Raw genomic sequence first — 24,687 nt, forward strand, 5'->3', positions numbered from 1 at the left:
CAGGCCAGATCCCCAGGCCTTAAGTTTGACACCCCTAGTACAGGATCTCCTGTTTATGCAGGGTGGTTGAGCTAGAAGACCTCCAAGGACCCTTCCAACTGTTATTCTGTTAAAGCTATTTTCTGCTATGTAACCCTCACCCCATTTCTGTGACTCTTCGCCAGCAAAGCTTGGGCACAGGGGACGAAAACACACACACACACACACCCAGAAAAGGAAGTATGACTAGCTTCTTCTTCTTCTTCTTTCTGGCACAGCGGTCTTGAACCATGCTGAAATAAAAGATTCTGCTCATTTGCAAAAGAGATAACTACTATATAAATCCAAACACTGAACCAGATAAAGCAACAACAATTGGACTAAGCTTGGTTAGTTCTTCCGAGATGTAGCCTTGTTCGGAAATCCTGCTATTCCGTTAGTCCGTTGTGCACAATTTTTGTGCTGATCCCCCCTCCCCAAATTGGAAAAAAAAACAACCCTCCATTACTAGATTAAACCTATTGTAGAGACCAGACATTATTATTATTATTTTTGTAGGAACCAGCCATGTATTTTCTTTTCAAGCCAGAAGAAGCTGGAAGGAATGGCGAGAAGCTGCACACTCTTTGACCTCCAAAGAGCGTTTCGGTTGCAGACGGAAAACCTGTGTGGCATTAACTTTGATAAGGACAACTTTTCCAACGTTACTGCCTCAAATAGGTGAACCCCATGGAAAATGCGCAGAGACCCGCCCCCAAAAAAGGTCTGCCAGCCACCTCAATCGCCAGGAAGCAGCAATAATCGGTTGCATAGCAATGGGCAAGCTGGACTAATGAGAGTTGCTAAAGGAAAGAGTGAGGGGGAACCCGCTCCACCCCAGACATACACACACACACACACACACACACACACACATACACACCACAAAGCGTTTTGCTACTGCCGTTCCAGCTCCACCACAACCAGCACCAGCAGGGCAATGAGAGAAGGACAAGCCAAGGGAAGAGCAGAGCATGTCCCCAAGTAAGGCATCCCTTCGCCCGACTTTGCGGCATCAGCACAACCTGGCCTACAGGATGGATTTTCACCATGCTGGCAGAAGAGAGAGATGGAGAGGTGGAAGAAGAAGAGAGGAGGGAGAGGAGGAAGGAAGACTCACCATGGCATGAGAAAAAAAGAGAGAGAGAGAGAGGAAGGAGAAACAGAACGAGGGCAAAACGGAATAAAGGAAGGGGAATCACAAATGAAGTATATATATATATATATATAAAGAGAGAGAAGAAAGAACGAAGCACTCAGACGAGAAAACTGACAATTTTTTCCAAGCCAGAGCAAGGGTGAAAGGCATGCAGAGGCCTGATAACAGAGACAGCCTTTAAAGGGGAAAACTGGTTACTTCCAAAAACAAAAGAGAGAGAAAGAAAGACAGACAGACAAAGATCCTTATACTCCAAAGAAATACACCGGAGTGACAAGGGATCAGGGCACATACAAGGTCTTAACAGCACCATTTTGGATGCTTTAAGGCTAGGAGTTGAAGGGCCATCCTGGTTCAGAGACAAATACGCAGGAAGAGAGAGAGAGAACGAGAGAGAGAGATCAGAGGGTGAGCAATCCAGGGATATCCACCAACTTCCTTTGTGGCTTTGGGGTTTTGATGCGTGGGCAGCAGAGAAGCCCAGCTTTGGTTTAGTGCATGCTGGCAGCAAGGGGAGATTTGGGGGGAAGCTTTGCAAAAACAAAACAAAACATGGAACTGACCCCCCACCCACCCCAAATTCTGCTTTCTGAGAAGTGTGGCTGAAACCTTTAAGACAAAGTTGCAGAGGTGGGCTTCAAATTTTTTTTTAGCAAAGTGTTCTCTGCCTGGCTGCTGGGTGGGCGTGGCCATGGTGGGCGTGGCCTAGTTGGCCTCCTGTACCATGGCAGGGAGGGGGGGCGTTTTCACCCTCCCCGGGCTCCGGAGGCTTTTCTCGAGCCTCTGGGAGGGCGAAAACAGCCTCTCTGGGCTCCGGAGACTCTCTGGAAGCCGGAAACGGGCACATTTCTGGCCTTCCTGATTTTCACCCTACCTGAACCTCTGTGCATGCACCCTGCACTTACCTACATCTAATACAGGCCGCGTGGGGACTCCTGGGTGGGGAGGGCAGGGATGGGCGGGGCCAGCCAGGAGTGGGATTTGGGGGTTCTCCAAACTGCACAGAATCTTAGCTAGGGCCTCTCCCTGCGAACCCCCAGCGGCCCAGCCCTGCAGGGGTGTCGAACTTGATTTTATTGAGGGCTACCTCAGGGTTGTCTTTCACTTCAGGGGCACCGGAATGGGTACGGCCAGCTTGACATCACTCATGTCATGCTCTGCCACTGAAAAAGGACTGGCGAGCTCCGTTTTTCAGCTGGGGCGGCCTCCTGCAACCCTCTGCACGCAACCCTCCCGAGCTCCGTTTTCGCGGGCAGAGGCACCACGGGCTGGTCCTTCGCTTTCCAGGGCAGCCCCACGTGCCAGATCTAAGCACCCTACAGGATGGATCTGGGCCCCTGGGCCTTGAGTTTGACACCCCCGCTTGAAGAAATGACAACTTTCTGGCCGTAGGGATGCTTGCTAAAATATTGACTTTTTTTTTTGAAAGTGCCTGGGCAGTTTCAGCCAAGCTCCTCGTCAGACTGAGAGGCAGGCAAGTGCAGTTAGTCCTCGGCTTACAGCAGTTTATTTAGTGTCCGTTCAAAGTTACATCGGTTCTGAAAAAAGTGCACTTGCAGCCATTGTTCACCCTTAACGACTTTGGTAGCATCCCCGTGATCACATGATCAAAATGTTTGGGGGGAAAAGGCGGCTTTTTTAAAAAAAAAATCCTAAATAGAGACATCCAGAAATCCAGTCAATCTTTCAAAAGGCTGCCCAACTTGCTTTATATCCCATACGGCCAAAAAAGAAAGAAAGAAAAGATTTCTTTGTGTCCCTCTCTGGCAGAGGAATTGAAGCTTTGACATAAATTGTATAAGCTCTCTTGTGCTTCCTGGTTTTATGGCGGCATAAAACAAGGGCCAAGGAAAGGAAGACTAAAAAGATTTTTTTTTTTTTACTAGCCTGGTTATAAACCATCCACAATGCCTGCAGCCCTTGACAACTTTACAGAGCCCCCTCATAAAAGAACAATTTAGTCTGAGGGGTGGCTGTGTGCTTTAATGGGACCTCTTAAAACAAACCATAATGGATAAAGAATGAAACACAAGCTACTTTTCGTCCCTTGTTTAAAAGCATGGATCAATGTTATAAAGTACTCTGTTTTACCACTTGCAATATTTCAGTCTTGGACAGAAGAACTGGGCAGTCAAAACATCGCTGGAGGTTTTCAAGAAGAGACTGGACAGCCACCTGGAATGGTTTAGGCTCTCCCGCCATAGTCAGGGACTAGAACACCTCCAAGGTCCCTCCCAACCCTATTATTCTATGTTAAGGGAATAACGAAGTTGGAAGGGACCTTGTAGATCATCTAATCCAAACCTTCCTCCCCCCCAGCAGGAGACCCTACTCCATTTCTGACAGATGGCAGTCCAGTGTCTTCTTGAAAGCTTCCAGCGATGAAGCTCCCACAACTTCTGAAGGCAACTTCTGTTCCATTGATTGCTCTCACTGTCAGAAAGTTTCTCTCAAAGTTGAATCTCTCCTTGATGAGTTTCCATCCATTATTCCTTGTTTGGCCTTTGGGTGCTTTGGAAAATAGCTTGACCCCTTTCTCCTCTCTGCGGCAGCCCCTCAAATATTGGAATACTGCTATTATGTCTCCCCTATTATGTCCTTCTCTTCACTAGACTAGTCGTGCCCAGTTTCTGCAACCGTTCATCATATGTTTTAGCCTCCTTTCACGTTCTATCATGAAAGGCTGGTGGTGTAGCATTTCATCCAAGGCCCACTAAAATGTTTTTTAGTGCCTCACAAATCGATGGTTTTCATTGGCCATTTTGGGAGTCTAAACAGAAAAAACAAAATAGGGTCTTCCCAAAAGGTGTTTTTTCCAAAAAAGACAACAGGACTTTCTTGGTTTGTCGGTTTGTATTCTTGAAAAATGTTTTGCTTCTCATCCAAAAAGCTTCAGTTCAGACTGAAGTAGAGTCCTGTTTCATGTCTTTGAAAGCCAAAGCAAGAAGTGTTGACTTTAAGAGTCCCTGCGTAGTCCTCATAGATTCAAGTTTCTATTTACCTCAAAAGATGTGGTCACCCCTGCTCTGCCAATTGGCTTGAACCAAAGAGAGGGAGGGACATCCTGCAGAACGGGGGAAACCCCAAAGCCACAAAGGATTGTGAGTGCGATAGTTTGTCCTAGTTTTTGAAATGCCTTATTCCCCTTTAAAGGAAAAGAAAAGGATTTAAAAATAATAATAATAATAATAACCAAATAAATAAATAAATAAATAAATGTTATTGGGGAGGGGGAGCCCCTCTCACGTCCCATCCCAGACCCCTCACCCCAACAGAATCCCCAAAACCCATCACCATTCTTCCAGACATTAATCACCCTTACCTATTGAGCTGAGGAGTGGCTTGTCTCGACAACACTGCCCAGATAGCTGAGATTAATCAAAAACAAAGCAGTTATCAACATCCGCACGGAGCCAAACTCCACAAGACATCAGCAAGTCAAAAGGGGAGGGGGCAAAAAAAATCAAAGGAAAAGCGAGGGAGGAAAAAAATAAACCAAGAGACAAACGAACAAACATTGCTGGAGAAAGTAAGGGGGAGGAAGAAAGGAGAACTAAAAGTGTAGAAAGCTTCATCATCAATGCAACAGGGGAATCTAGTACGAAGGACTTCTCAATGCTACGGATTGGGTCCCTCACTGCCAAGTTCCCTCAGGTCAGTTCCAACTCTTCTTCCCAAAGGATCCTGGGAATTGTAGTTCCATCAGGAGAAAAATGGCTGACATCATGAAAGAGGATCTGAGGCCATCATTGAAGATGGCAAATTGCCCTCCGCCCTCTAAGGAAAGCCCATTTGAAACTTCATTTGTGAAGCCACCAGTGTGGAGTCCCTGTCTAGTTCAGAGCTTCCAAAAAATTAACTACAATTCCCATGATTCCCTGTGGGGAGCCATCATCACTAAAGGGACCTGAAAACAAATATATTGTTCATGGTGCAGACAAGGGGCAAGGAAACTCTAATCAAGGGTCTTCAAACTTGGCAAGTTTAAGACTTGTGGACTTCAACTCCCAGAATTCCTGAGCTAACATGACTAGAGGAGGAATTGTGGGACTTGAAGGCCACAAGTCTTAAAGCTGTCAAGTTTGAAGACCCCTGCTCTATCCTTCAGATATCATTGGACAATAGTACCCTTTCTTCCTGACTAGTGAGACTGGGACTAATAAGAGGCCAAAACCCAACAAGATCTAGAAGGTCTTGTATTCTCCACCCTTGCATTAGGGAAGACTTCCATGCCTTGGGTGCTGATGTGTGGACTTCAGCCTCCAGAACCTCCTCAGCTAAGATGGCTTTGCAGAGAATCCTGAAATTCATCAATCTGGAGGTAGACAGTATCAGAAAGTGATATTTTCCTGGTAACGGACTTTGGTGTAACCTTGGATCCATGAGGTCCATTTTTCCCAATCAGAGATGTAGCTTTCACTGCTTTTTCTCTGGTTGCTTTCAAATACCAAGAGACTGCTCTGTCCTTTTTGTGTACGTACATCTCTCTTCTCCTATAGTCTAAATCTCCTGAAAGCAGCATTCCATAATTGTGCTGATTAGGTTCATTAATGAATTAGGAGCTTCCAGGCAGTACAAATAAAATGGCAGAACAGGAAGCGTGACCAGGAGAATGAAAGTCAACCTCACCCTCCTACACTCAGACCATTGTAGCTTATGCTCTTGCCAACTTAGCAGTGGCAATCCATGCTTGTTCCCATCACAAGCAGACCACACCTCCCATCCTTCATTTTCCCTTTCTCTTGCCCCCTCCCCATCCAGATGGCACAATGCCCCACTCATTTCCAGAAAGTCCCCGGGATTAAAAGGGAAGAGCAGGGGGATACAACTCCACCACATCAAGAATCAAAACAAAAAGCTGCATCAACAAAGAACAACCAAGATGGGAAACACTGCCATCAGACAGAGGAGCAAAGGAGAGAAGGAAGAGACAGAAAGAGAGAACACTTCGCCTGAGTAACCAGCTGCTGGAGAGAAGATCAGCTCCAGTCACCTTTCATCGTCAGGATCCAAGAATGTTGACTTCACCGTGGTTGGGTTGGGTTGGGGTTCTAAGTTGATGTTGGGTTTTTGGGTTCCCCTTCTCCTGGCAATTTGTTCAGGGGCTAAAGCCCTGGACAAACCAGGGGGCAAAGCTTGTCGCACCCTTTTTGGAGATGAGGAAGGTAAGGTGGCTTGGGTAACCTAGTTGGAATCAGGGAGGAAGATCAATCCAATTGGGAGGGGGAAAGGAAGGCAAGAACTAGGGTTTCATGTTCTGGGAAAGTCAACAGCCAGGAATGAGAAAAGCAAAATGTCAGTAATTTCTAGAGTTCATTCACCCCGATCCCCACAAAACCCCAACCGTCCTCTCTCCAAAGACTCCTGAATCTGAAATGTTGTTAACTTTGTTCATCTGAGGCGTCAGTCCCCAAGCCAGAAGCAACCTCTGAATGAGATTCCCCATGGAACGATGGAGGGTGGAAAGAAGTGGGAGTTTCAAGTAACAAACAAGGCAAAACCACAACTAACTCAGCATTCTACTGATCTAGCCTGCTGAGCTGAGCAACCACCACAGGCACCAATAATTGCCCCAACAGTACAAAGTGAACTTTGGGAACTAGTCATCTCCAAAAATAAAAAAGGGTGTCTAAATCAACTCTAAGGATTCCATTGATGGTGTTTGGGGAAGGACTTTGGGGGAAGGATGGGAGCAGGTGAGGTAGGAGGGAAAGAAGGGCTGGTAAAAAAAGGAAGGCAAGCAAATTCCACTTGTGCGTGCATACCCTTACCCTGAACTGGTTGTCGGTGTCAGCTCTGGCCTATGGGTTTCCTCCCCAGTCCTCCTTGGCGAGGAGATCTGTCCAAAGACATCCATGGATTCCATGGGCATGGAGGGGCAATGAGAGGGAGGAAAGCCGGTGGCCAAAGAGGTGAAGGCCATCGTTGGTCGGAAGCTGGGGCTCCCTCCACGACTGCTCTGGGCAGGAGAACCGGTGGAGGGCGTCGACTTGCGTGAGAAGCTGACTGCAGCCGGGGGCTGCAAGGTGATCTCCGATATCTCTGCCTGCTGGATGAGGCCGGGTCGTGGTCTGGCACGGGCCGTCAGCTCTGGGGAGCTGGTGTGGGAACTGAGGGGGCTTTGAGTCAGGGGTGAAAGCCTTGACGGTTGCAACACCACCTGATGTAAACTGGGCTCCACCCTCCTGGCTTGCCGAGGGCTTGGCCGAGGTCTTGGTTGTGGGTCATACCACCTTGTGTCTAGGCCAAATGTGCTTGTGCTGCTGTGGCTGACTGGCTCGGACGGCCCGTGGTAAGGCAACACCGGTATTCCCATGCCTTGACTGGTATGTCTTAGCTGCCCTTGGCTCACCATTGGTTGCATAGGTTTGTCCTGCCATTTGGGGGTGATGGGCATCATGGAAGGTTGGCTCCTGCTGGGTGACTTGCCAGCCCAACTCTTGGGTGCCTCCAGGGCCAGAATGCCAGGGTAGGATGCAGGAACCTGGAGGGAGGAAGGCGGAGGTCCCCTTGGAAGACTGGCCTGGGGCTGCATGCTCTCAGACATTTCACACGGATGGAGCTGGTGAGGAAAGAGGATGGGTGAAGACTCCAGGCCACTGAAAGGGAACTCGGCCCTGCCCCACGGCTCAGGGGACCGGCCTCCCGTTGGAGTCTGAGTCAGGGGCAGTGTGCTGTTTGAAGCATTTTCTCCATTCTCTTCAGGGATGGTAGGGTGGCCAAAAGGTCCTTCTGGATGCAGGGGAGGGGAGGACATGACGGAGCTGAGAGGGCTCACCTCTGGCATGTAGAATGGTGGTGGGTCCATCTCTCCAGGGCTGCTGCTACTGAGGTAACCGTAATATAGGCCATGGTGGAATGGCCGGGGGCCTGGGGGCCGGGCCTGACCAGTGGCTTGAAGGGCCCCTGTTCCCTCCAGACCCCGATGGAACCTAGGACTGTATGCTGGTGGCTGCAGATAAGACTCTTGGCTGGAAGAAAGAGGCGTCAACTGGGACTTGAGGGCCACAACAGAAGGAGGCATCACAAGGTCATCATTTTCTTCATCAGACTGGCGGAACTCGGGGTACATGTCTGTTTCCTCCACAAAAGGGAAGCCTTCGATCCGACGGGACTTGAGCGAGGGCTCCATCTCTGAAGGATCCATGACGAAGCGGCCATCTGGCCCACGGCTGATGAGCTCGATGGGGGTGGTGGCCTCAGCTTCAGCTTCAGCTTTGGAAACACTGTACTTCTTGCTGCTGATAGCCCGTTTGGTCCTCTTATAAAGAGACAGCTCCTTCTCCTTGCTAGGGCTGAGCATGCGCTTGCCGGATGGACCTTGGTCATCGGACGACTCAGAAGGGGGCCGTAGGGTACGGATGCTCTCGGGACTCACCTTGCCAGAAGACAGCCTAGGGAAGGAGGAATGGGAGAAAGAAGGAAAGCTCTTGGAGGAGTTACAGCACCACCTGAAAAAATACCTCAACAAACTCTAGGACGTGAGAATAAGGCTGTAGAAATCCTTCAGAGAGGAACTCCAGGCAAGGATTTTATCAAGGTTATATATGACTTCAGGGCACCCTTTCCCAACCTTGTCAACTTTAAGATGGGTGGACTTCAGTTCCCAGAATTCCACAGCCAGCCAGTAGTTTTCTCAGGGTTTGACTCAGCACTTTTGAGGTGGGCTTTCCCAGGTCATTTGTACATAACCTGTCCACAACAATGCAGACACACACATATACTTTTCTGAAGGGAATCAATGCTAGCAATTTTCCTCCGGTTTGTTATGGAAGCCAACAAAACCACAGGTTATTTTTTTTCTCCAAGCAGTAATGGCCCCATTAAAATATACTTCTGAGAGTTTTACAAAGTCAAGGAACAATTGGATATAAAGATATTTTGCCAAATTATAAGCACGAATGTCAGACTTTGAAGGCAAGCTCATTAAAGCACCACCGACTTCAACAATGAGCACAATAACAAGATCCAACTAACATCTGATTTCTCTTGAAGGCCTTAAGACAATAGGGCCAGCAGTTCCTCTTTGCAACTGTTTTCTCTGTGCAACTGTTTTCTATGAGCCGTGGTGGCGCAGTGGTTAGAATGCAGTACTGCAGGCTACTTCTGCTGACTGCCAGCTGCCTGCAATTTGGCAGTTCGAATATCACCAGGCTCAAGGTTGACTCAGCCTTCCATCCTTCCGAGGTGGGTAAAATGAGGACCTGGATTGTTGGGGGCAAGAGGCTGACTCTGTAAACTGCTTAAAGAGGGCTGTAAAGCACTGTGAAGCGGTATATAAATCTAAGTGCTATGGCTATGTGCAATGAGATGCTTGAGATGAAACACTGAAACATCTTGCATCCCTACCATTTCCAAGCAGGAGAAACAATTCCCGATTTTGCAGTAGTTATAGCTCTGAAACGCTCAACTAAAGCCAATAATCTCCTGTTTCTTTGACCTCCCCAGGCTTACAGATTCTGTATGACTGTCTAGAAGACCTGCATGTGGGACCTCAAGGCATTAGGAGAACATCAACCTGGAGAAGATTGATGTCAGCAGTGCCCCTTTTAGCTTACCATCCATCGAACTATAACTGCACTCACGATGCAAAATACTTACGGAGACTCTAGGCTCTTCCTGCAGTGGGTTATAGAAAGAGGAGGGTCTGCAAAGCAATAAAAAGAAGAAGGTGGGAAAGAGACCATTACAGATCCATGAATGAGAAACTACGTTCCTTAAATAAGTCAACTCCGGACTTTGTGCTTGAGGTAGGGGGAAAAGTGGAACTTTGATTTTGGATGTTACCAGTTAGATAGATTTGTTGTTATAGAAGTGGCTAATTTACGTTATTATGTCGAAGTCAAAAGTTGAGGTTTGATGTTATTCTCTTATTCTACTGCACCAAAGGAAGTTGGAAGTCAACTCGTTTTCTTACTTTTCCCCTACTTTTCTGCACATTTCCCTTCCCTTCTCTGTCCGACCCACTTGGGTTGCTTTTATTTTGAAAGCAATTTCTTTTTTCTTTTTTTAATTTACATATGTTGTGCATGCATGCCGACACACACCTTCACAGGCTTACAGGTTCGGCCTTCCGCAACTTTCCCAGTTTCTAATTGCCCAACCCTGACATAGCTCCTTAAAAGTTGGAGATGCATTGCTTAACAATTAGGATCAGATGGACTCTGGAAACAGAGATGCATCAGACCCCAGGCATCTTAACAACTGGATTGAACTTATATTCTCTTCCCTGAAAGAGAAATTGTGGGATATTCTGGGATGCCTTCCTTTCCCCTTTTCCAAGCCTGCCTTACCTTCACCTGAGTAGGATCACCAACAAGATCAATCAGGACCAACAAGTCCTCACCTTTTTTGCGTTTGAGCTTCCGTTTGCGTTGTTTGTTGACAAAGCAGGCCGCCAATGTGCTGAAAAGAATGGCGGCGGCGAGGAAACAAATCGTAGCAACAATGCCCGCCAACACCGGACGCGCCAATCCTTCATCCGTCAGCTCTGGCTGCGGAAATATGTCTGAGTAGAAAAGAAGATAGAAGGTGTGGGTAGCATTAAGGTTTGGAGATGCCTACAGAAATATCTAACAGCTCTAGATGGGGCAGTCTGGGAAATCAAACTCTATAGCAAGGGTCTTTAAACTTGGCAAGTTTAAGACTTGTGGACTTCAACTCCCAGAATTCCTGAGCTAATATGACTGGAGGAGGAATTCTGGGAGTTGAAGTCCACATGTCTTAAAGCTGTCAAGTTTGAAGACCCCTGCTCTATAGGATGGCTAAAGTGATTTTTATTGAGATTGGTTTATAATAACAGAATCTTATTAATTTGATTGTGCTTCTTATTTCCCCCCACCCACTTTATACTCTAATGAATGAGGGGAGTATCTGACTCTTCCAAATGTTATCTCTTTTCTCCAGACGTAAAAAAAAAGAACGTTACTATTTTCATTAAAATTTTAATTATGACAGTTTTCTCCTCATGACAAGCATCTGAAGAGTGTGTCACAGGATATTTATTTATTGACCTATTAAATGTGTTTGTCACCCCTCTCATTGTCCCCTTTCGCTGGGTGACTTACAATGTGAGGAAATGATAGTGTACAAGATTAAAAGAGTAGAACAATAAGTAGATTAGAATGAACAAGAAACAGCTGTGATCATGGGGGATATATCATAGAATGGAGGTGAGATCTTCTATTCTATTAATCCAGTAACCACCTGCAGGAGAATGCAACTGGCAGTGCCGGACTTAATAATATAATATAATTGAAGATGTTACCTAGTTTGGTAATGAAATGTCTGAAAGAAAGTAGCCAAGCTCGGGGACCATCAATGACCCCACAAGTTTTTCATGAATTTCTGGGAATTCTATGAGTTGATATCCACCTCTCTTAAAGTGACCAAGGGTGAGAAACACTGCTCTAGACTGAAGAATGCTTTTAATTTGGGGGGTGGTGGTGGTGGTGGAAATCATCACAAAGGATTCCTTGTTCCTAGAGCTGATTGAGATGATCTCAGAACTGGGTTAGATTCAGAGGCTGAACACCTGCCTGCCAAGGCAAGTAAAATCATTGCTTACCTGTGCTGGAGACTCCAGCAATATTGCTGGGTTCGCTAATTAGACCTTGCATGACAGCCAAAATTCGGAACTCGTACCACGTGTCCTATAACATGAAACACACAAGGGTCAATCATCTCAATAATGTCAATGGAAACCAGTGTCATCCTTATTCAAGGTAACAAACCATTCCCAAGGGAAGGGAGGGAGATGGCAAAAATATTCCTTACAACCAGACTTGAGTTCAGCTACCTGCATTAAGTAGAACTAGCTCTTATTCAAACGCCACCATTTGAATGTGTTGGCACTGCAAAGCTTCTCCAACAGTACAACCCAAGACAATCCTTTGGAGAATTCCAAGATGGATAGAAGAGAGTATTTGCAGGTCAGGATTGAAATGTGGGGTCCTTGGTACTCTCTGAGCTTGGTTGTTTTCTTGAAGACATTTCATTGCCAGACTAGGTGACACCATCAGTGTCACCTTGTTTGATAACATCACTGATGATGTCCCCTGGTTTGGTAATGAATCATCTGCAAGAAAACCACCCAACTTAGAGAGAACCAAGGTCCCCACAATTCCGATTCCAAGGAACAAATGCAGCTATTAATTTTGTAGCAAAACCAGACCAACCCATTTTTCAACACTGGGACCTCTGATAATCTGGCAAGCATAGCATGAACCTTACTACAGTTTAGCTGCACTCCTCTATGTTCCTATATGAAAAACAAGTCCTACTAACTTAATAAATTTACTTCTGGACAGGGTTGCAGCAAAGGTTTTTCCCCATAGATCCATTCAAGCAGGCATTTGTGCAAGTTGATTATTTATGAATCCACATTCTGATTTACTTATAAATGGGATTTATATCCTGACGTTCTGCCTTGAAGAGTGCTATAAGATAGCTTCTATCATTAAATATAGATGATGTACCATCAGCACCATAATCATAAAAGATAATAGCAATCCAGATAAATTCAACAAAAGCACATGTCAAATCCAGGTAGAACCAAGAGGACTTAATATCAAGGACCTCACAAGATTAAATAAAATTTAAAACAGGGGAGCAGGAACAACAAAAGAGAAATAAGAGGAGGCTGCTCTATGGATTTCTTTTCCTTACACATAACAATTTTTTATTCCTAGTTTTTCTTTTTCTTTTCTTTTTACTTTTTCCTAGTCGTATTAAATCTCACCTTTTGAATTCTCACTTCCAACCTTACCTCAGTGTGAAACTTATGCAACATCAGCAATAGGATTTTTTTTTAAAAAAAAATCAATTTACATGGATTTGGAGATTATATTCCTATGCAATTAATGTGTGTGTTTGTGTGTGTGTGTGTGTGTGTGTGCGTGCATGTGTGTGTATTCTTTCCCCTTCCACTTTTTTTCTGTTTTGTTTTTTCCTGTTGCTTTTTACTGAACTAATCATAATGGAAAATATGGGGGGAAATATATTATTCAAGCCAAATAGTTTAATTGTTTTGGAACTTTTAATCCCAGCAATTTGGAATATGAGGTATAGCAATAGCACTTAAGATTTATCTGATCAAGGACCTTATCCAATATAGACATTGAGATAACAGGTCTGAAATTCTCGATCTTTCCCGATTCTTTCCTTTTTGAAAATAGCAATGGCACTTAGACTTATATACCGCTTCACAGTGCTTTACAGCCCTCTCTAGGCAGTTGACAAGTAAGCATATTGCCTCCAACAATCTGAGTCCCCATTTTACTGACCTCAGAAAGATGAAAGGCTGAGTCAACTTTGAGCAGGTCAAGATTGAACTCCAGGCTATAGGCAGAGTTAGCCTGCAATGCTGCATTCTAACCATAGCACTACCATGGTGCCACAGACATCACATCAAGCAATTATGTTTGTCCTGTTCCATCAAATCATACGACATTGCTTTGACAATAGGACTAGTGTCCTAAGGATGGGGAAAAGTCACTCACCCTTTTCCCAGAGTTTCCACTCACCTGAGTCAAATCCTTGGCAAAAAAATCACTGTCGCTCCCTAAGATGGCATCATCCAAAATCTCCCATCTTTCTCCAACCCGAAATTCCATGATATATCGGTCAATTGGAAAACTGTGATTGGCTGGAGGGAGCCATGACAGCAGAACACCTTGCTGTGTCCGGTTAGCTGTTAGGCACCTTGGTGGAGTAACCAGCACCAGAGGTTCTGGTGTTGTGACAGGGAATGCTAAAGATATCGTTTTTAATAAATAAATAAATAAAAAGAGAAGAGGAAAAAAAGTAAATAATCAGGATAGGAAAGGACTGCATTGATAGCACGAATGTCTAGTGCTAGAGGACATTTGCAGACCTAGTTGGCTGATATTATTTAAATGGATCCTTCTCTTTGGCTTCATGTAAAATTGAACAACTTCTGAGCCACAATGTCTATGCAGATTCTCAGTCATCCAAGTCATGGTGGTCCCGAAGGTATTTTTTCAAAAGGCAACTGGACTTTCTTGTTTTTCTTTGAAGACATTTTGCTTCTCATCCAAGAAGCTTCTTCATTTCTGACTTCAGAACTGAAGAAGCTTCTTTAATGAAAAGCAAAACATCTTCAAGGAAAAACAAAGGAAGTCCAGTTGCTTCTTGAAAAAGGACCTTTATGAGGCAAAAGTCCTTCTTGTTAGTTTATCAGGCCAATAAAGAACAGAATCACACATTTTTTAGTATTTTAAGGTAGGGATCACTATAAAATTATAGTGATTCTACAATTAAATCTTTAAAAGATTTTTTTTTAAATTGAAGCCTTCTCCAATTCTCCTTCTCTCCAATGTCCAAAAAGAAGAAAAAATAGATCCACCACATTTCATACCACTGCTTCCCAGTGGCTTCTGATGTGTCTGTGGTATCCAGCCCCTAAAATGTTGCCCCTCTTCTGAATAGCCTTCTCTGGAATTTCTGTCTCTCCTTCCTCCTTCCATGTAGATCCTTCTCAAAATCTGTCTTTTTGTGACCTCTTTAACTTAATTTTCTTTATAATAAGTGGCCCTGGGAAAATGTGATTTTGAAGAGTGGCAGCCCAAGTCTCAAAGTGGAATAAAATACCAATAGAAATGAGTATTTGTAGTTCAGGGTTGAACTGTGGAGTTCTTGATGCTCTTTGAGCTTGGTTGTTTTCTTGCAGATGTTCCATGATGAACTGATGATGTTACCTAGTTGGGTCATGAAAGGTCTGCAAGGAAACAACTAAGCTCAGAGTGCCCAGCTGGAATAAAACAGAGATATTTGCATGCCACTCTTTCTCCAGGAGCTTAAGACAATCTCCATAGCACATACCTTCCTCCAATTGTTTTAGCATAACACTCTTTGGAACAAGTTAGATCAAGAACTGCTAAGGACCCTACTCTGAACTTCTGAAGATGACCTTGAACCTGCATCTCTGGTCCTAATCCAGCACTTTAATCAATTAATCACACCAGCTTTTTGTTCCCCATGTCACCACTGTTCTACAACTCCCTTTCTAACCCGTATCTGTGGCTTAAACAAACTAACCCCAAGGATAAATCTGATTCACTTAGATTATTTTATCACATGCTATAACGTGTGAATAATAATTCCAAATTGGCAATAAGGGAGAAGGAAACTGATTCACTGGAAAGAAGAACAGAAGTATTTGTACAACCTACCACAATGGAAGTTCCACCCATCTTCTGAATCATACCTATCCAGCCCTATCAGGAGTGGTCCAGATGCTTTCCAGAAATTAATTGTTCATTCCAAAAGAACACAATGTTTGGAACATCATGTGAAGCCTCCAATTTTGGAATACTAGTTTCTGGAAAACTCCTGGAGTTTCTGTTGCCCAGAATTCTGAAAATAGAACAGTAGACTTTGTACGTAGTCTATCTAGGACTTTGCTGAATGGGTACAAGAAAAGAAGGATGGTGGAAAGCATTGATCTCCAGGGCTCACCTAAAGTATTTATGGTGACCACCTCACTGAAGGAGCTTGTGCCCAGCTTATTTTGGGCCAAGACACTGAACTGGTAGGCCGTCTCTGGTTCTAGGTTATCCACAAGCAACCAACTGGGACCAGCCGGTACTGGAAGGGAAAGCCAATCATGAGGTCCGAACTGTGCCCTCTTCATCCTAGAGAGAGAGAGAGAAGAAAAGACCATCCAAGGAGCAGGTTCTTCAGAAAGAAAGAACCTCAAAGGAAAAACAGAAAGAAGGATAAAGCAGCAGAGAGATGGAGAAGGGACCAAGAAGGGAAAGCAGAGACAACTTCTTAACTACCAATGGCCTTGTTTGGGGATTGATCCTGATGCCGGGATTCTATTTAATCTCTCTCCCTCTCCCTCCCCCCTCTCTCTCCTCTCTCTCTCTTTTCTCTCTTCTCTCTCTATCCTCTCTCTCTTCTCTCTCCCCCTCTCGCCTCTCTCTCTTCTCTCTCCCCCCTATCCTCTCTCTCTATCCTCTCTCTCCTCCCACCCTAACTCTCTCTCTCCATTCTCTCCCCCTCTCCCTCCCTTCCTCCCTCCCTCTCTCTCTCCCTCTCTCTTTCTCTCTCTTTCTCTCTCACACACACACACACTTTAAGAAATTGCACCAGTTATCTAAATTCCATGTGGAGAAAAAACTGAATTTGGTGATCTAAATCAACTTGGCAACTTTAAGACATGTGGACTTCAACTCCCAGAATCCCCCAGCCAGCCAACATGCAAAGAATATATCCTACTGGCATGTTGATTTCAGTCTGCATCACTTGATTACAAGGAGTAAGTGGAAAAGGACCAAGAAAGACAATCTCCATCCTTCGACATCCTATCTCTTTTGGCTGCTGCCATTTAAACGTGTGCTACCCACATTACATCAAGTGTTGTTGTTGTTTTTAAATCTGAATTAGATAACTGGGTTGTTGTTGTTTCTTAAATGGCATCTCGAGAGGGTTCAAAGGTCTAGCATGAAGCTCTTCTACTTCCCCCCTCTATAAAAACTTGGATATCTCAAGGTTTACATTCTACATTTATGCAAGCTGTCGAATGACAACTGTCGCAAACGGGTAGGGTAATCAACCCAGTTTCTGCATGTTCTCGGATACCTGAGCACATATTTTGCTTTTCAAATGGCATGACTGATGAACTCATGAAAGCCACAAGCAGTGCGCTAACGATGAGAAAGTTTATGTATGCGCATCAGCCATCCTGCTGCCTGTTGGCATCTTACCATAAATGTCTGGTTATTTGATCAGGCAGATGTAAACATTCATTAAGGGTGACTCTCTTCACAGCGTCAAACCAACTTGAATGGCAGACACATACATGGAGACTAAGATGACTCAGATGTCCTTAGCACAACAGCCAAATGACCCTCTGTGCTGCATGTTGCTTTCAGCTGTGCTCACCTGTGATGTCATTTCAGCAATGGTGAAGTGCAAGCTACAATCTCATCCCTTCTGGCCCCAATCCAGGCCAAAACCACGGAAGATAAAACACTGAAACAACCAAACTGGGATTGCCAATTTATTTTGGTGGCTTTCTTTGGCACTCTGAATGCTATGCTGATTTTTCTCCAAGATGAGCCATCCCTAACCTGAGCCATCCTTCAAGTCTTCCAACAGTGCACTGTTCCTGAATCCATCCACCCCGCCTAAATTTCCTTCCCTCTTTCCAAAAATCAGAACAGTTCTTTATTATTGGACTTGTGCACCTAATATTTAAGTTACCAGTAGACTTCCCTGGTCAAATGGGATGAAGAGAGGACACAGAGGCAGAAAGAAGAAAGGAGGATAGGAAGAAAATAGGCAACCTAATACAGAAAGCAATGGGTGTGATCCTTATTTAGCCAAATTGGGATAATGCCAATCGATTTAAAGGAAAGGAGTTTTGTTGCAGTGATAAGGATTTGCAATGGCAATGAAAGGTCCAATGTCTTATCTAAATTGTCCACTGCTTTCAAACCAAACTACCAGCAATGTTCTAAGTTCTCATGCTGGTGAATTGTTTGCTTTCACCTTGCTACTACTTAAATACCGGAAATATGCCCCCCCCCAAAAAAAAAAATATCTATAGGAATCTATAGGATCTGACCTTAGGGATTTTTTCAACAGAAACTGATTGTTTGCACATACATCATTCGATTAATCAACACCAAAAGGACTTGTGAACTGACTCAAGGAGTGAAATTTAAAGAAAGGTGAATGGACTTCCCATCCCAGGAAACAATCTATGTAGATTCTGGCTTTAATTTTGTTTTTGTTTTTCCTTTCCAGAAGAACCTCAACGAAATGCCTTCAGACCTATAACCGAAAAGCAATTTCGACGGGACTCCAGAGGCAGGGATAACTTTATTGGGGAGAGGAATTTTGCAGCTTATTGGAACACCCTATATTTTCTTCTGTAAAATCTGAACAACTATTTTGGAATACTGAAAAAAATATTGCATAAGTGGTCCAGATACCTTTCTGGCATGACAGCTTTTTCACACTTCCCTGTCACTCTTCGAAACTGAAGGTGGGAAGTGAAGTGTGAGCTAACCTTCAATTTTCTACCGACATGTGATTTCTAAAATTAAATTAAGCCCCTACAAAGAAAGAACCTGGACAAAGTAGATTATTAGGAGGGGAAAGTTTTCAATTCAAAATGGATATTGGCACCTAAGAGCCATCTGGACTTATTTAGACCTAGATGTAGGAAAGAATGTAAATTGTCTGAAGCTCAATTCTGGTATGTCATATTTTAGTGGTATAATAGATGGTGCACACTGGTGAATAGACGGCCATTAAATTCCAGTGACTTTTAGCAAATCTTGATATTGGTAGCCTTGGAAGACAGCTTCTAAATAACAATTTCATCCAATTTACAAGAAGGCAGATGTGAATAGTTATATCACTACATAAAATTTGATACATCAGTTTTTTTCCAGCTGGTGCTTTTTAGATATGTTGAGGGTGTGTTTTGTTGAAGAAGGATAGATTACATAATACATAGGATGTACAGCATACTAACCAATTGGAGGATTACACAGCACTAGATTAAGCTAAATCCGATGTTTGGTTAAACACGTAGTGGAAATCCAACTGTGTTCTCAGCTTTTGTGTGAAACAAACCATCAAAAGATGCCAATGTATAGTTTATTTGGGCCCAACACATCACATGAATATAGCACTATTATGTCAGATTTAGAAATCAGCAAGTTGGGTCAACTCAGTTATTATGCTCAAAGGTTTATTAGGTCTTGTTTGCTTGAGAACGCAGGTCTGAAGATGGACCACAGATATATTGCTGGTTGGGTGCCAACTATGGAACTATGAAAAGCTTTTGTTTTTGTTTTGTTCTGTTTTGTGTTTTGTTTTGTTTTATTTATTTCTTTCAGAGGAAGAATGGATCAGGACTAGATCTCTATCCAAATGGAATTGGATGGGCGAAAGATCATATTTAAGATTTTAGCTTCCCATCAGTCCCTTTGCGACTGCTGTTTCCCCAGGAATGCAAGCTACTGTTTCAACACAGAGATTAGGATAACCGCAGGCATCAATCTAAACCCTTTGTTTTTCATGATACAGATCCTGATTTGGAGATTCCTGCTGGATTCTATTTAACTAAAAATCAAACATACGCGGTCCAAGAAAGCATTTGATGTGATAGAATGGTCAATGCAAATTCCATGAAGAGTACGTTGGGTTCCATCAGAGGAAAAAAGCAAGGTTTATATGTCACAGATCATCTCTTCACGATGGGAAAAGTCACCTCAAGAAGGGATAGACAAAGCCCCATTCCTCTATGCCACAAAAGTCAGCTAATCAAGATCAGGGATTGCAAAACTCTCATTGCTCAAATGGGACACCTGCGTATTGTTGCCACACCATCGACATTCAAGGGAACTCAGTTTAAGAAGGACAAGGTCTCAAGTCTACTGTTCACACTGGCCAACTGGGAAAGAAAAGAAGCAGAGAGCAAAGCATGCTGGGATGACTCACAGAGGGCCGTACCAAACTGAGAATGTCTGTTCATATCCACCATCATAGCCAGATTCCCAGGAAACGTTGGCCGAGGTCATGGAAACAGCAACACGCACATTACTTGGGGCATGGGGACTTGTACCTGGAAACGAGGAGAGGGAAATTAGGACCATCAAGATCAATGCAACAGAGTTTAAACTAGGATGAAAGAAAGGAAACACCCAATGGGCGTCCCTTTCAAATACAGATCATTGGAGAACTCTAACATTCCCGTGTTTATCTATCTATATAAAAGCGAAATACCCCTCACGCATCATCACAAAATCTCCAGAACCGTAAAGCCTACAAACTTGAAATTTGGCGCCTATGTTCCTCTTGGCTTCTAGGTGCTCACTAAGAAAGGATTTTTCAAAATGACCATCAGAGCATTTAGAGTATTTCCTATATTATTATTATTAACACGCTCTGATGCTAAGGAGTTCTACTCCCCCTCCCCACCTGAAAAGAAATCTCTTCCAAATGCAAAACACAAGCAGAGGAGTTTCAGTTTCAGTTTCAGAGCACCAAGCAGCTTCAGTACAGAACAGTTGAGCTAAGCCACGCCCAGGCTCCTTGCTGTCTCCTTTCTCACACAGCAAATACTGTTTCAGTTTCCAAACAGCCCTCAGCCTCTCTCACACACTGACAGGATGCTATCCAGATGAATGTGGATGCTGGTAGGCAGAGGCAGAATTTTTCCCCCCTTATTTTCCTCCCCAAAAACTAAGCCCGACCACATAGTTTCGTAGCAAAGTACGGGTATCGAGCTAGTTATCTGATAAACTAAAAGGCATCAAGGAACCTGCGCAAAGGAATACATAGACCCCACGTGGAATGCAACCCAGGATGTCATTCAGTCAAGATGAACTTTCACTTAAAAGAAGGAAACAATCCAATTCGAAACAAAATCAAATATAATATCACTATATATTTAAATGGAAGGTCTCTAGGCAGCTTCTCCTAATAGATAGCAGAATGATCCGGGCTTCTCAGGAGGGGATCAGAATCATAAGCAAGAAAGAACTGGGGAGATTTAATTGAAAGTGAGAAACAAGGTCCTGGAAAATGCTCACAAAATTGTTTCTGTGTACTGTCCAGCTTTTTTCCCCTCCAATTAGTTAATGCACCTGCTCTGCAGAACAGCCTCCCCACAGAGGTTTGCTGGCCCCAGTTCTGTTAGCCTTCAAGAAGGATTTCAGCCTTCAAGAACTTTTCTACTTTTCTACTGCTTTGCATCTTTCGGCTGCCATGAGTAACGGGGGTGGGGAGGAGGGGTTGTGTCTGGGAAGAGAGCTGGAGGTGTTACATTCTTGTGTTGTATAAATGAGGAGTGGGGGGGGAGTATAAATTCCTGCTCTTAAGTTTCTATTTCCTTGCTTAGCCTTCTTTCCTTTGCGCAACTGCGAATCTTTATCAAAATATGTCAAGGTCAATGGACAGAGGCCTCATCACCACCTGAAGATGCCCACATGATCATATTCAGAACTTTTAATTGGAAGAATCTTTTGGACTTTGGGGGGGTGGGAACAATTCCATCCCTTTGTATATGTGATCTGCGCGCCTAATTCCTTAGATTCAGAATTCTACCTGTAGCTACCACTTCGAATTTCAGTAAAAGATTTCTTTCCTCTAATCTATGGAGTCTAAGTATTTCTTTCTTGGATTTTGAATGGAGCACAGACTGACACCTCAGGCCTTGATCAGGATTGAAGAGAGCATGTCCTGGGAGGTGGAATACCTTATATATTTGATTTATATCCTACTTTATTATTATTATTATTATTATATACAGATCAAGTTGGCGAACACATCTAATACTCTTTCCTTCTCCTATTTTGGCCACAATAACCACCTTGGGAAGTGGGCTGGACTAAGAGAGAGTGACTGGCTCAGTTGGCTTTCATCTCTAAGGCAGGACTAGGGCTCACCGTCCCCTGCTCATTCGCCCAAAGTTGGCCAGCCACTTTTCAAGCCTAAGGTAGAACTAGAACTCACAATCTCCTGGCAATTGGCCCAATGTCAGCAAGCCAGTTGTCATGTCTAAGGTTGGACTAGAACTCAAAGTCTCCTGGTGATTGGCCCAAAGTTGGCAAAGATTGGCCGCGCCGGCAAAGACTCATTTCTGGTGGAGTTTGGGGAAAAGAAAGACTCTGCTGCTTCTGCTGCTTTCCTTGCACGAAGCCAAAAGTCTCTCTCTCTCCCCCTGAGAACGGAGCTGCGATTCCAAATAAAGAACGATCAGTTGGTAGGAAAACAGAGTGGGGAATTTTCCTGCAGGCTATTTTTGGAGATTTTCCCAGGGTCTCTGGTCCGCGGGATTTAGATTGATGAGTTCCAGCTCATATTTTTTGTGTATTGAGCAGTCATAGAAAACTTTAAATTTTTAAAAAAATAAAACTGGAGCAGAAATATCACAAGTGTCCATTGATCAACCCCTCCCCCCACCCCCCGATGATCAACCAGTTGGTCCTATCAACAATGCTTCCCAACCTCATACCTACCAATGACAGTCAGATGTGTGCTTGCCGTGATGCTTGTGACGATGTTGGTGGCAATGCATTCCCATTCTCCGTGGTCATCCTTACTGAGAGATCGGAACTGGAGGCTTCCACTGGGAAGGGTGGTATGCCTACTTCTACTAGGTTTCCCTACCTTGGTCAAATAAGAGAGAAGGCCCAGGGAAGGAAGGAGAGAGAGGGACAGGGAGGAACACACACACAGAGACAACTCAGAGATATGTTGCAAATATCTGGACATAGATTGCTACTGTCTGCTAAGTAGTAGGAGGGGATTTTGGACAGAGAAACTCCATGTTCTGACCCAGCCTTAGCAAGTAACGATAAGCTGCTTACTCACGAGTACAAATAAAGTCTTTTTTTTTCATGTAGATAAACAAAAAGAAAACATTATTTGTCCCAACAGATCTGGCCAAGAAATCCAAATTTCTTGCTGTAGTGTGTGTAATCTTGCTATCTGTGACAATCGGCCACTCCCAAACCCCTACTATTTATTTCTCAGTCAGGGAGGGGCTGGCTAGCATCTATGACTTATTTTCTTTGAGATCCGGCTTATTGCACTCCTTTGCAGTCCTCTCCTCTCCTCTCCTCTCTATGCATACATATATCTGGGATGGGCCTCATCTGTTCCTCCTCCCTTCCTCAGGTCAGGGCCGGAAGACAGCTGAGTCTCCACCTGGGGGAGGACAGAAGGCCCCAGCTCTTACTTTGTTTCTGCTTCTGCTTCCTCATCAGAACCTTCCAAAGACTCCGAAGGTGGCCCAGGCTCTCCCTCCATCTCCTCCTCATCTGACTCTGCAGCTAGCTCTGCTGACAGCCGATGGGCCACAACACCCCAAAGCCAGAGAACGGGGTGAGATTATGGGCCAAAGAGGCAGCAGAAGACAGGCTCCCTCCAAGTGGATAAGGAAGGACAGGGATGGCAAGAGTGGCATCAAGCAGGAACCTCTGCAGATGGCTTGCAAAGAAGGGAATGGGCTAATGTTGGGCAAGGAATCGATTGCCCTGATCAGGGTGGACAACCTGTGGTTCCCCAATGCACCCATTCCTTGTTTGTGTGTGTGTGCGTCCCCTCAACCTTCCAGAATTGGTAGATTCCAAATTGCAGGTCATTTTTGGACTGGAAAGAGTGAGTGAAGATCAAAGCAAAGAAGTCCTACAGAAGCTGATGATCTTTAAAAAAAGCTTGCCAATGATAGAGTCTGTCATATCCCCTGCAGCTCCCAGATAGAGCCACATATGTTCCGTAACCTCCAGAAGTAAGGGGGGGAGGGAAGGATGCTCGTTTTATAGTTGACTCAGCTATACCATAAACTTAAATTGCACCAAGTTCCAATTCCCAGGGAATTAGCCACCCCGTGAAACGAAATTGGATCACGTTCCATGAAATGTCTAAGGTTTCCGATTCCAGGAACGCTCAACATGTTCACCTGAGAAAGGAGATCTTTGTTGGCTTCTCTCACAGAAATCCTCTTATTCACCTTTTTTTTTTTTTTTTTGCTTTTTTTTTTGAATTGGTGGTCATGCTAGGAAGCCAAGAGGCTTAGATACCTGATCAATTAAGCTGTGGAAGCTTCCAAATTGATTCTGAAGAAAGGTTTTGGATCATGAGAAATCATGTAATTTCTCGGCTGTTTGTAAAAGCAGCCTGTTTGGTTCTTTCCCATACATTTCTTCTGAATGATTCCTGAAACATGCAGTTCCAGTAAATATGCAGGCCTGCTTCACCGCTGTAGAACTGAAGAGGGAGCTAAAGACCCATTCATTTTCCTTCCCTTTAATAAATTAATACCAGTTTACTGATGAAGTCACAACTCGGTTAAAAGGCAGCTTCTTTCCTGTTGGAGGATGCTAATTAGGTTTGCACTTTTCCTGGGACAATGATAGCAATAGCAATTAGACTTATATACCGCTTTCCAGTGCTTTCCAGCTCTCTCTAAGCGGTTTACAGAGTCAACCTCTTGCCCCCAACAATCTGGGTCCTCATTTTACCCACCTTGGAAGGATGGAAGGCTGAGTCAACCTTGAGCCTTGGTGGGATTTGAACTGCCGAATTGCAGGCAGCTGGCAGTCAGCAGAAGTAAGTCTGCAGTTCTGCACTCTAACCACTGTGCCACCGTGTGTCAGCCTTCAAGATCTTCTACTATTGCTTTGCATCTTTTGGCTGCCATAAGTAAAGAGGGGAGGAGGGGGTAAAGTCTGGGAAGGGAGCCGGAGGTGTTACATTCTAGTGTTGTATAAAATGAGGAGGGGGGAGTATAAATTCCTGCTTGGGTTTCTATTTCTCGCTTAGCTTTCTTTTCTCTGCGCAGCTGTAAACCTTTATCAAAATATGCCAAGGTCAATGGACAGAGGCCTCATCACCACCTGAAGATGTCCACATGATCATATTCACAACTTTTAATTGGAAGAATCATTTGAACTATTGGGGGTGGGAACATTTCCATCACTTTGTATATGTGATTTGCGCGCCTAATTTCTCAGATTCAG

General features: G+C 44.3%; 1 protein-coding gene across 1 annotated transcript in view; it reads right to left on the minus strand.

The window, feature by feature from the left end:
- Positions 1-24,687, minus strand: part of IGSF9B (immunoglobulin superfamily member 9B) — a 92,473-nt gene that overhangs the window by 8,647 nt on the left and 59,139 nt on the right. The window contains exons 11-18 of the mRNA XM_087969822.1: positions 22,183-22,333; positions 19,661-19,784; positions 15,656-15,831; positions 13,702-13,928; positions 11,745-11,829; positions 10,524-10,685; positions 9,779-9,824; positions 6,949-8,571 (exon numbers count right to left, since the gene is read on the minus strand). Coding sequence (XP_087825948.1) covers positions 6,949-8,571; positions 9,779-9,824; positions 10,524-10,685; positions 11,745-11,829; positions 13,702-13,928; positions 15,656-15,831; positions 19,661-19,784; positions 22,183-22,333 — 2,594 coding nt within the window. The remainder of the gene's footprint in view (positions 1-6,948; positions 8,572-9,778; positions 9,825-10,523; positions 10,686-11,744; positions 11,830-13,701; positions 13,929-15,655; positions 15,832-19,660; positions 19,785-22,182; positions 22,334-24,687) is intronic.

This window comes from Notechis scutatus, chromosome 7 (assembly GCF_049901735.1).
Source record: "Notechis scutatus isolate UNSWTSFEM ecotype Mainland chromosome 7, rNotScu1.2, whole genome shotgun sequence".
Classification (NCBI taxonomy): domain Eukaryota; kingdom Metazoa; phylum Chordata; class Lepidosauria; order Squamata; family Elapidae; genus Notechis; species Notechis scutatus.